General features: G+C 40.5%; 1 protein-coding gene across 3 annotated transcripts in view; it reads right to left on the reverse strand.

The window, feature by feature from the left end:
• Nucleotides 1-12,088, reverse strand: part of LOC122565133 (calcium homeostasis endoplasmic reticulum protein) — a 67,751-nt gene that overhangs the window by 24,884 nt on the left and 30,779 nt on the right. For all 3 annotated transcript variants that reach the window (XM_043720795.1, XM_043720794.1, XM_043720792.1), the window contains exon 6: nucleotides 9,355-9,466. In XM_043720795.1, coding sequence (XP_043576730.1) covers nucleotides 9,355-9,466 — 112 coding nt within the window. The remainder of the gene's footprint in view (nucleotides 1-9,354; nucleotides 9,467-12,088) is intronic.

The following is a 12,088-nucleotide window of genomic DNA, read 5'->3' on the forward strand; positions in this document are numbered from 1 at the left end:
CCCTCTAACAACTGGCCCATCACTGAGGTCAGGCTCACTGGTCTATAGTTTCTTGCCTTTTCCTTACCACCCTTCTTAAACAGTGGCACCACATTAGCCAACCTCAGTCTTCTGGCACCTCACCTCTGACCTTCGATGATACAAATATTTCAGCAAGGGGCCCAGCAAACACTTCCCTAGCTTCCCGCAGAGTTCTAGGGTACACCTGATCAGGTCCTGGGGATTTATCCACCTTTATGCGTTTCGAGGCATCCAGCTCTTACTCCTCTGTAATATGGACTTTTTTCAAGATGTCACCATCTATTTTCTGACATTCAATGTCTTCCATATCCTTTTCCACAGTAAACACTGGTGCAAAATACTCATTTAGTTTCTCCCCCATTTCCTGCGGCTCCACACAAAGGCCGCAAAGATCACTGAGGGGCCCTATTCGCTCCCTAGTTACCCTTTTGCCCTTCATGTATTTGTAAAAACCCTTTGGATTCTCTTTAACCCTATTTGCCAAAGCTATCTCATGTCCCCTTTTTGCCCTCCTGATTTCCCTCTTAAGTATACTGTACTGCCTTTATACTCTTCTAAGGATTCACTCGATCTCTCTTGTCTACACCTGACACATGCTTCCTCCTTTTTCTTAACCAAATCCTCAATTTCTTTAGTCATCCAGCATTCCCTATACCTACCAGCCTTTCTTTTCACCCTATCAGGAATATACTTTCTCTGGACTCATTTCTGAAGGCTTCCCATTTTCCAGCCACCCCTTTACCTGCGAACATCTGCCCCCAATCAGTTTTTGAAAGTTCTTGCCTAATACTGTCAAAATTAGCCTTTCTCCAATTTAGAATTTCAACTTTAAGATCCTGTCTATACTTTTCCATCTCTATTTTAAAACTAATAGAATTATGTTCACTGGCCCCAAAATGCTCCCCCACTGACACCTCAGTCACTTGCCCTGCCTTATTTCTCAAGAGTAGGTCAAGTTTTGCACTCTCTCTAGTAAGTACATCCACATACTGACTCAGAAATTTTTCTTGTACACTCTTAACAAATTCCTCTCTATCCAAACCCTGAACACTATGGCAGTCCCAATCTATTCCTGTACACTTTTGTTATGCATTGACTGTTCAGTGTTCTTTGTACTATCACATCCGCATTCTACCATCACAAAGGCTACACAAAACACTATATTGGACAAACACGCAGACAACTAGCAATCCGCATTCATGACCACCACCTACCCACTAAACGCTACGACTAGCCGCACCTGGAAGCCATATTCACAGATGACAAGGTGCACAAACTCGACTGGAGCATCACAATGATAACAGGATGAGCTATACAGAGGACAGCCAGAGAATTTCTCGAGGCACGGCACTCATCCATGGACTCCATCAATTATCACATAGACCTAAATCCAGTATACCGACCATTAAAACGAACCAACGGAACGGGCAACCAGAAGCAGCGAGAATAAAACCAAATAAATTCCAGAAGACACAGTACAGTCGTGCTTCACAGGAGGCTCCAAAGCATTGAGGGTGTTCCCTAGAAAGAGCACAAAATATCTGTGAATCAACTTCCCAGTTCAGCAAACATACCCACAATCATGGCAACCAGTTACAAACCTTTATGCAAACCTTTTAGAATGTACATCAAACTAGGTTAAAATAAATCCAGAATTCTTGAAGAATTACAGCTTTATCTTATTAGTGTTTACTCATCAATCACTGCCTAGTGCAGGCAGTGTTACTGCATAACATGATGTTGGGACTTACATGGTACTAAAGCCACTTCTCATTAGTTTACAGGTACAATGATATAAGGCATATAATAAAAACAAGAATTCTGGAAAGATAAAGCAGGTTATTCAGCAGCTGTAAAGGCAAAATAAGAGTTGATGACTCTTAAGGTGTGACCCTGTTGCCTTTTCCACTCGGACCTGCTACGTTTTTCCAGAATTTTGTATTTTCATTCCAACTTCAGAATTTATGGCCTAAGCTATTAGCAAAGGAAGATTGGGATTGCACTCCATAACTGAGCAAAATCTTTTGCCAGACCAACAAATGTCTCAAACTGAACTTCACTGCTCCCTATTCCTGCTCCCACTTTGATTGGTCGATACCACGGATCAACCAGAGTCAAGAGCTCCTTGTTTGGCTCATCTTGGATTTCTCCACCAAACCAAGATGGAAGTTTTAGCACTTGGTGTGATGACATAGATTTCACAAACAGGAGCTGTGGCTTAAGAAGCAGCAACAGAGACCACATGGTCCATCATGCACAGTATTCCAAGTTTGGTCTCACCAAAGCCTCATATTCTGAAGCAAAACTTTATGTGCTCCTTGTACAAGCACAAGCCTCTTTGAACACCGACATTTACATGCTTTTCAAAAAATATTCTGATTTTCTGTTCTATTCTTACAATTAAATTGAATAATCTCACAATTGCCCACATTATTTCTCCATCTGTCGATATATTGCCTACATCTCTTTTGTATCCTCCTCAGAACTTGCATTCCAACCTACCTTTGTCACATCAGCAAACATAGACACATTACTCATTACCTCTGCACTTAAGTCACTAATATTACAGCACACACTAGTCACTAGCTTGCCAACTTGAAAGTCCCATTCATCCATACTGTCAGCTTATTAAGTAGCCCTGTATCCATGATATCACACCCAACTCAATGTGTCTGCAGCTTTTGTATAAACACACACGGGTGTAAAGGTGGCTCAATGGTCAGCACAGCTGCCTTACAGCACTCTCAATACTACAGGGAATCTAATCTAATCTAAACCTTTCATATTTATGTGGTCCTTATTTCATATCTTTTTGAAATCGAAGTATTCTACATCTCCTGTTATCCTACTAGTTACATCCTCAAAAAAAAAAATTCGTCAAACAGGAATTCCCTTTTATAAAAGCATGTTTAGCTGTACTGATTTTTTTTAAAAAAGTGTAACATTAAGATTTCCCCAATAGCACTTTCTAATGACAAATGTTGGGTTTAACACACCTATAATTCCCTTTCTTCTCTCTTTCCATTCTTTCTTCAGAGTTTCCCATCGCTAAGACAATTTCAGAATGTAGAGAACTCTGGAAAATCCCAGCTGATGTAGCCACTGCAGTTACAGAGTCAGAGTGGAAACAGACCCTTCAGTCCAACCTCTCCCCTACTAGGTTTCTAAACTGAACAATTTTGATGGTATTAGTCAAAAACTTTAAAAAAGCTGATTGGGTACAGATGTTCACAGGTAAAGGGACAGCTGGAAAATGGGAAGCCTTCAAAAATTAGGTAACAAGAGTCCAGAGACAGCATGTTCCTGTTATGGTGAAAGGCATGGCTGGTAGATGTAGGGTATGCTGGATGACTAGAGGAACTGAGGTTTTGGTCAATAAAAAGAAGAAACCATATGTCAGGAATAGACAGCAGAGATCAAGTGAATCCTTAGAAGAGTATAAAGGCAGTAGGCGTATACTTAAAAAGGAAATCAGGAGGGCAAAAAGGGGACAAGCTTTGGCAAATAGAGTTAAGAGAATCCAAAGGGATTTTACAAATACATTAAAGACAAAATGGTAACTAGGGAGAAAATAGGTCCCTCAACATTCCTGATGAAGGGCTTATTCCTAAAACGTCAATTCTCCTGCTCCTCGGACGTTGTCTGACCTGCTGTGCTTTCCCAGCAACACACTCTCAACTCTGATCTCCAGCACCTGCAGTCCTCATATTATGAGAGAGAATAGGAATACTCAAAGATCAGTGTGAAACCGCAGGAGATGGGGAGACATGCACCAAGTATTTTGCATTCGTGTTTATGATGGAGAAGGACATGGAAGATATAGAATGTGGGCAAATAGATGGTGACATCTTGAAAAATGTCCATATTACACAGGTAGTGGTGCTGGATGTCTTAAATCCCCACGACCTGATCAGGGGAAGCTAGGGAAGAGATTGCTGGGCTCCTTGCGAGGTATTTGGATCATTGATAGTCACAGGTGAGGTGACGGAAGACTGGAGGTTGGCTAATGTGCTGTCACTATTTAAGAAAGGTTGTAAGGAAAAGCCAGGGAACTATAGACCACTGAGCCTGACGTCGGTGGTGAGCCAGTTGTTGGAGGGAATTCTGAGGGACAGGAATTACATGTATTTGGAAAGGCAAGGACTAATTAGGGATAGTCAATATGGCTTTGTGCTTGGGAAATGATGTTTCACTAACTTGATTGAGTCTTTTGAAGAAATAACAAAGAGGATTGATGAGGAACAGAGTGGTAGATGTGATCTAAATGGACTTCAGGAAGGCATTTGACAAGGACCTCATGGTAGACTGGTTAGCAAAGTTAGATCACATGGAACACAGGGAGAACTAGTCATTTGGATAAAGAACTGGCTCGAAGGTAGAAGACAAAGAGTGGTGGTGGTGGTGGTGGAGGGTTGTTTTTCAACTGGAGGCCTGTGACTCATGGTGTGCCACAAGGATCGGTGCTGGGTCCACTACTTTTCTCATTTAGATAAATGATTTGGAATGTGATGATAAGAGGTACAGTTAGTGAGTTTGCAGATGACACCAAAATTGGTGGCGTACTGGACAGCGAAGAAGGTTATCTCAGAGTGCAACAGGATCTTGATCAGATGGGCCAATAGGCTGAGGAGTGGCAGATGGAGTTTAATTTAGAGAAATGTGAGGGGCTGCATTTTGGAAAAGTAAATCTGGGCAGGACTTATACACTTAATGGTAAGGTCCTGGAGAGTGTTGCTGAACAAAGATCTTGGAGTGCGGGTTCATAGTTCCTTGAAAGTGGAATCGCAGGTAGATAGGATAGCGAAGGTGGTGATTAAAATGCTTTCCTTTATTGGTCAGAGCATTAGGTAGAGTAGTTAGGAGGTCATGTACTGGCTGTACAGGATGTTAGTTATGCCACCTTTGGAATATTGCGCGCCATTTTGGTCTCCCTCCTATCGGAAGGATGTTGTGAAACTTGAAAGGGCTCAGAAAAGATTTACAAAAATGTTGCCGGGGTTGGAGGGCTTGAGTTATCTGGAGGCTAATAGGCTGGGGCTGTTTTCCCTGGAGCGTCAGAGGTTGAGGGGTGACCTTATAGAGGTTTATACAATCATGAGGGGTGTGAATAGGGTAAATAGAAAAGGTTTTTTTCCCTGTGTTGGAGGAGTCCAGAACTAGAAGGCAAAAGTTTAGGGTAACAGGGGGAAGATTCAAAAGGGACCTAATTTTCACGTAAAGGGTATGTGTATGGAATGAGCTGCCTGAGGAAGTGGTGAAGGCTGTTACATTTACAACATTTAAAAGACATCTGGATGGGTATATGAATAGAAAGGGTTGACGGATATGGGCCAAGTGCTAGCAAATGGGACTAGCTTAATTTAGCATGAATGAGTTGGACCGAAGGGTCTGTTTCCATGCTGTACATATCTCTGACTCTAATTCCCATTTGCCTGCTTTGACACGTATTTGAGGGACCTTATCAAATGCATTATCATTTTTAGAAGTCTAGTATGGATGCCATCAGGTCCTAGGTATTTGAATTTTAGTCTCTGGTTCTCTTCCTTCATCTTGTTCGTCTCAGGGTTACTCTCTATTTCTGGTGTGCAACTTGCGATTCCTCCAGTAAAGTCAGACAAATAGAAGATAAATTTGTGTGTAATTTTCTCAGTTCCCATGATAATTTCTACTGTCTCTGCTTCTAAGGGATCACCAGTCACTTTAGATACGGTCTTCCTTTTTTCTAAATTTGTAAGACATCTCAGTTAGTTTGCTGTCATTTTATTTCTTTCCTTTGATTTTAAACAACCTTCACTAATTTCTAAAACATTCCCATTCTTCACTCTTATGATTACTTCTTGTAACATTATAAGCTTCTTCTTTTAACTTAGTACCATCATTAACTTCCTTAAATGACATGGGTAGATCTTTCTCACTGAAGTTTTCTTTCTCAATGCATTTTTGCTGAAAGATTTCCCACTGTTCATTAATACCACATCTTTTTTCTATTTATACAATTAACCTGAGCTAGCTCTCCCCATACACCTATGTAATTGGCAGTTCAGATTCTTATTCGAGATTGGAAAATACAGATTTCCAATTTGATGTAGAATTCTACTGTTTTACGATTATTTCACAACGAGTATTTTAGTGTGGCATTACTAATTAATTCTAACTCTCTGCACTAAATGAATGAATTTTATCCCTCATTGGTTCAGCAAGTTGCTTCACCCTTGGTCACCATTTAATCCTGTCTGTGTTATGCCACTACTCTCTCTCTGTGCATCAGAACAGGAGTTCTGTAGAAGGGTCATTGGATTCGAAACATTAACTGCTTTTCTCCACTGTCAGATACTTTCAGACCCAATTTGTTTTGTTAGTACAGTTACATATCAATATTAATCATCCCCATACGTAGTAGCCTTAATATTAAATGATTACTTTGTTCTCAGATCGCTTCCCTTCCATTGCCTTTATGTTGCCATGGTCTCTGTTGTAATCTCCAACTCCAGTTCTGTATTCCACAGCCATATATGCTGTGAGTGGAATCTTTTTTTCTACCCTTCAATTCATATCTTTGAATCAGAGAATTTTACAGTACAGAAGGCTATTTGACTCATGTCTGTACTGGCTCCCGAAAGAGCTACCCAGCTAGCTCCACTCCCCAGCCCAATCATCACTGCCCTCTAACTTCATCATTTTCAAATACATATCCAGCTCTCTCCTCTGGCATCCGCCTCCACCACTCTCCCAAGCGGCACATTCTCAATCCTGACAACTGCCTGATTAAAAAAGGTTATTCCTCACCTCACTCCTAGCTTTCTTGACAACAATCTTTAAATTATGATCCCTAGTTACTAACATACCAACTAATGGAGTATTTTTTTTACCCTGTCAAAGCTGTTGATAATTTTGAATGCCTCAATAAGGTAACCTCTTAATCTCTGCTCCAAAGAGAAAAGGCCCAATATCTCTATCTAAAATCCTTCATTTCTGGTATCATTCTCGTAAATGTCCTATGAACTCTCTCCATGATGTCCTTAAGTGAGGTGCCCAGAATTGACTACAATACTCCAAATGTTGTCTGATCAACGATTCGTAGAGGTGCAGCAACACTTCTTTGTTTTTATACTCTGTACTTCTATTTATAAATCCCACGGATCCTATAAACCTCTTTAACAACTATCTCAACTTGCCTGGTCACCTTCAGAGAATCATGCACATGAACCCAGAGATCCCTCTGCTCCTGTACTAGTGAGGCTGCATTGCCCCTCCATGTTGTTTTTACCAAAATGCATTAACTCACATTTCTCTGCATTGAAATTGATCTGCCAGGTTTCTGCCCAATTGGTCAACTAATGTCCCTTTGAAGTTGCTCAGCATCTATTCTCCCTAGTTTAGAGTCATCTGCAAATGTTGTGATTTTGCCCTCAGCACTCACCTCCAAACCATTTATGTAAATCAGATAATGCAACAGTCCCAAAACTGATCGCTAAGGAACACCACTTTCACTTCATCTCCAACCTAAGAAATGCCCATCTATACCTATCCTCTGTTTCCTACCTTTTAGCCAGTTTCTAATCCATGTTGCCAAGGACCCATCAACCCCAAACATTTCTAATTTGCTAGCGAACCTGCCAACACTGTATCAAATGCTTTCTGAAAGTCCAAATGCATAATATCCACAGCAGTACCCTCAACCACTGCTGTGTCAGATGTGACCTGCCATTGACAAAGCCATGTTAACTATTATTAACTTATTTTACTCTAAGTACATATTTTGGCTTTCATCAGTTTTCCCATTATTGATGTCAAGCGGACAGTCTATAATTTCCTGGGATGTCCTTTGTCCCTTTCTTAAACGATGGTGTCACATTTGCAATCCTCTGGTCCCCCAGGACTAATCCTCTGTTCAAAGAGGCCTTAAGATTTCTATCAAGAGCTCTGCTCCCTCGAGTCTCTCTACAATCTGAGCCTGGCGACTTTTGGAGTGCTGCCATTAAGCACTTAATATTTCCCATTCCTTCAGCTCCTGTCAATTCCTTTGCCCCATTCTTTCATTATTTTAAAACATCTTTATCATATGATCCCATAGCCTCCACTGTTTCCCACTTCATTCTTCATATATTTATGTTTCTCTCATTCAAATTCCCAGAGATTCAATGCTGTGTCCTTGCACAAGTTTCAGCCCTTCTATTATATGAGCTAAAACTGCAATACAGTACTTCAACCCTACGAAGGATTTATATAGATTTATTCTGATTATTTTAATATTCTATATGTAAAAGAATGTTTCCCATTAATTCTTCTGTGACTTTATCCTCTTTAGTCACTGTGATTAAGGTTTCCTATTAAAAATAACCTACTATCTTCTCCAGAGCAACAAGGGATGGGCAATAAACGTTAGCCCAGTGAGCAATACTGTGATCCCATGCTTGAATTTAAAAAAAAAAGGAAATTCACAACAAATGAGACACTGTGCTGTCCCATTAAAGTAGATACATCATTGAGATGGGGGCAAAGACAGGTAAAGAACTGAGCACAATATCTGGTACCTAACAAGGCTTTTATTGTGCACATTAAAAATGCCAGCCACGAAACAAGAGAATCAGTCTTCGCCATTTATGGAATAGTCAGCTGAATACATTTCTCAAACCATTTCGTAATAAAGCCCGCGTTAACACTTGAAAATTCATATGAACCCACATGATAACAAAAACAAAACAGTAATAAAGCAGCACTGCAACATTCAATACATTTTTTTGTGAATACTATGTAGAATTATGAAAAATTTAATGAAAATCTGTATTTTTAAAGTACTTAATGTTCTTAAAATATTATTTTGTGTACTCACCATCCCAATACTTCATATGAGCTTTACCAGCTCATGGAACTTGGCCAGGAAGTAGCAGAAGTTCTTGAGGTGGCTGATGTTGGAATCCAGGTCATTCAACAGCACCAGAGTGACAGGGTGAGGCTACAGCTCAGCAGCGGAGACATCACCACCAGGTTCATGGTCAGGGCAGAGCTTTAAGACTCAATGAAGTGGCTACGAATTGAAATCCATGGCCCGAAGAGCAAGAGACTAAGAGATGAGCAGGGGAAGGGCAGGGCTGGAAACCTCCTGGGCATCGAAGGTGGGATACAATCTTAAAGGAAGGGAGTTTGTGACCCCATTCACTTTCTGCTACCCAAATTTGAGTTCCGACCCACAGTTTGCAAATCACTCACTTAATTACTATATCATACAATTTCTTCCAGCACAGATTAATAAAATCAAAAGAAATCTTAAATAACACACTACTACCCCCTCCTGGTGAATAAACTGATTCATGAGCAAGTAGGGAAAATTACCCGTGCAATCTTCTGTTGTTTGTCTTCCTCCACTGCAAGGAAGCTGGTGCAATAAATAGGAACCACGACTTTCTGTAGGGCTGCGAGCAGGTCTCGGGCCTGTTTCCGCTGACTGTGAACACACAATGGAAGAAAGCTGAGACACAACTGGCTCTCAAAATAAGAAAATAATTCAATTTTTAACAACATTTGAACTTTTCTGTTTGTACAGATACATTTACAAGAAAGGAAACACAGAAAGAATGTTTTTATTTTAAGTATTCAAGCAATGTCTCGGACTACAGAAATTCTAACGTGACCATCACTAGAAGTTCAAAGTGGAGGAATGAGACTTGGCAGAATCACAGTTCCTGCAGTCTATTTTTCAGTCACTGGATAGTGCATATTATCCAAGAACTTTGTAAAGTAGCTGAAACGGAGTGCATTAAAGGCCCTACAATCAATAGTAAAAGGTGGAGCACATGAACTGCCTGATTAAATACTCCCTGGAGCTACTGAATTAAATTTAAGCTCAGGCTAATAAAGTAATTCTATTTTTAATATAAACAGCATACTCCTGAATCTGACTTCTAACTGTGTGATTAGCCTTTCTGGAACATACTAAGGCAGTTGTGTTCTCTTTATTCTGCAACATCTGTTTTAGGTTAGATTCTTGAATTAATACTGCTATGTTTACTATTCAGACCCACTTAGTGCAGTCACGTCTGAGTCCTGGAAGGAAAGTGGAGAGTTAATTTTATTAATTTCATTCCCTACTGAGGGGGCTGAACAGTAAAGCACGGCCTTTATAAGTTAAAGTCACTAACTCAGAACAGATTAGGCATAGGAAAACAAGGCTTGCCTTGTATATGGTATATTACACCTTGGCAGACAGACTCCTACACCTGCCATACACAAATGAGATCTGTACATTAAAGAATCTGCTATACACAAGCATCATGGTCAGCTGGGAACATACACATGATATACAATTTGACCCCATTTTTCATCAGTTTCTTTGCCATAAGACCGTAAGACATAGGGGCAGAAATTAGGCCATTCAGTCAATTGAACCTGCTCTGCCATTCAATCATGGCTGATAAGTTTCTCAACCCCATTCTCCCACTTTGTCCCCATAACTCTTGATACTCAAGAAGTTATCTACTTCAGTCTTAAATATACTCAGTGACCTGGCCTCCACAGCCTTCTGTGGCAATGAATTCCACAGATTGACCACTCTCTGGCTGTAGAGGTTTCCCCTTTACTCCAAGGCTGTGCTCTCGGGTCCTAGTCTCTCCTACCAATGGAAACATATTTCCAACATCTACTCTGTCCAGGCCATTCAGTATTCTGTATGTTTCAATTAGATTCCCCCTTCTCCTTCTAAACTCCATCAAAATAAACCCAGAGTCCTCAAACATTCCTCACATTAAGCTTTTCACTCATGGGACCTCTCGTGAACCTCCTCTGAACACGGTCCAGGGCCAGTACATCAGTCGAGATATAGGGTCCAAAACTGTGCATGATATTCCAAATGTAGTCTGACCAGAGCCTCAGAAGTACATCTCTGCTTTTATATTCAACTCCTTTCAAATTAAATGCCATTATTGTATTTTCCTTCCTAACTACTGACTCAACCTGTAAGATTACCCTGACAGATTCCAGGACTAGAACTCCCAAGTCTCTTTGCGCTTCAGACTTCTAAATTTTCTCCCCATTTAGAAAATAGTCCACGTCTCTATTCTTCCTACCAAAGTGCATGACCTCACACTTTCCCACACTGTACTCCATCTGCCACTTTGTTGCCCACTCTCCGGAGCGGTTGGTGTTGCCATCTGGATCAAGATTTCGAATGCACTACCCAATGTATAAATGAAAGACTCAAAATACTTCATCCCCAGCTCAGCCTCAAAATGTAGCACTGCCACCTGTGTTTATGCCTGACTCTTGAATCTAATGAGAATGCTCAGGAAAAGTTCTATGCTAACGCTGAAGCTCTCACTGACACTTCAGAAAAAAAGACTGTATTTCTGGGACTTTCATGATTCTGGTGTCTGCTTTGACAAGATGTATTTTTTCAATAAAATTCAACTTCTGTATCATCTCTCTGCCCCTGACAATTGTATCTTCACAAGAAACAAATCATGCTGTGAAACTATTGAGCTACTTTCCTGTGGGTAAAAAAATCAGCCCAAGTCACACTGGGACCTTAGACTACCAGAGAAAATTCTGACATGGTTTCTGCTGTCAGGAAAATCCAAGATAAATATTCGATGACCAGGAACTCTTCAGCACATTAGTCAGCCTGCCCACACTTTCACTCATCATGAGGCTCTATGGTGTGTACTCTGAAGATTTAGAAACTTCATCAGTATCCTGCAACTATTTCAGGACGATTTGTCTGAACTAGCTTGAGCAGGACATCAGCTATAGATCCTTTTGAAAGCCAGATAACTGTCATACAGTGGCCCCTGATATTATTTACAATCTATTCTAAAATGACGTACAAGAGCTGCTCTCTGGTGTCTCTATCAAATGTCATTGAAATGAGAACTCTTTAATCGCAATCACCTATGTCAAAACTAAACTTATCACCACAGATGTGCGTTTCCCACAGCTCACCCTATTTAGAAGCAATTATAAATCATTTTAGTTCTGCACATAATATATACATGGTCAGTAAAACATTCTACCTCTCGTGTACTGAGCACTTCCTATACCTCTCTGGTAAAGACACCACTGGTAAAGGGATCCA

The sequence above is a fragment of the Chiloscyllium plagiosum genome, chromosome 31 (assembly GCF_004010195.1).
Source record: "Chiloscyllium plagiosum isolate BGI_BamShark_2017 chromosome 31, ASM401019v2, whole genome shotgun sequence".
NCBI lineage: Eukaryota > Metazoa > Chordata > Chondrichthyes > Orectolobiformes > Hemiscylliidae > Chiloscyllium > Chiloscyllium plagiosum.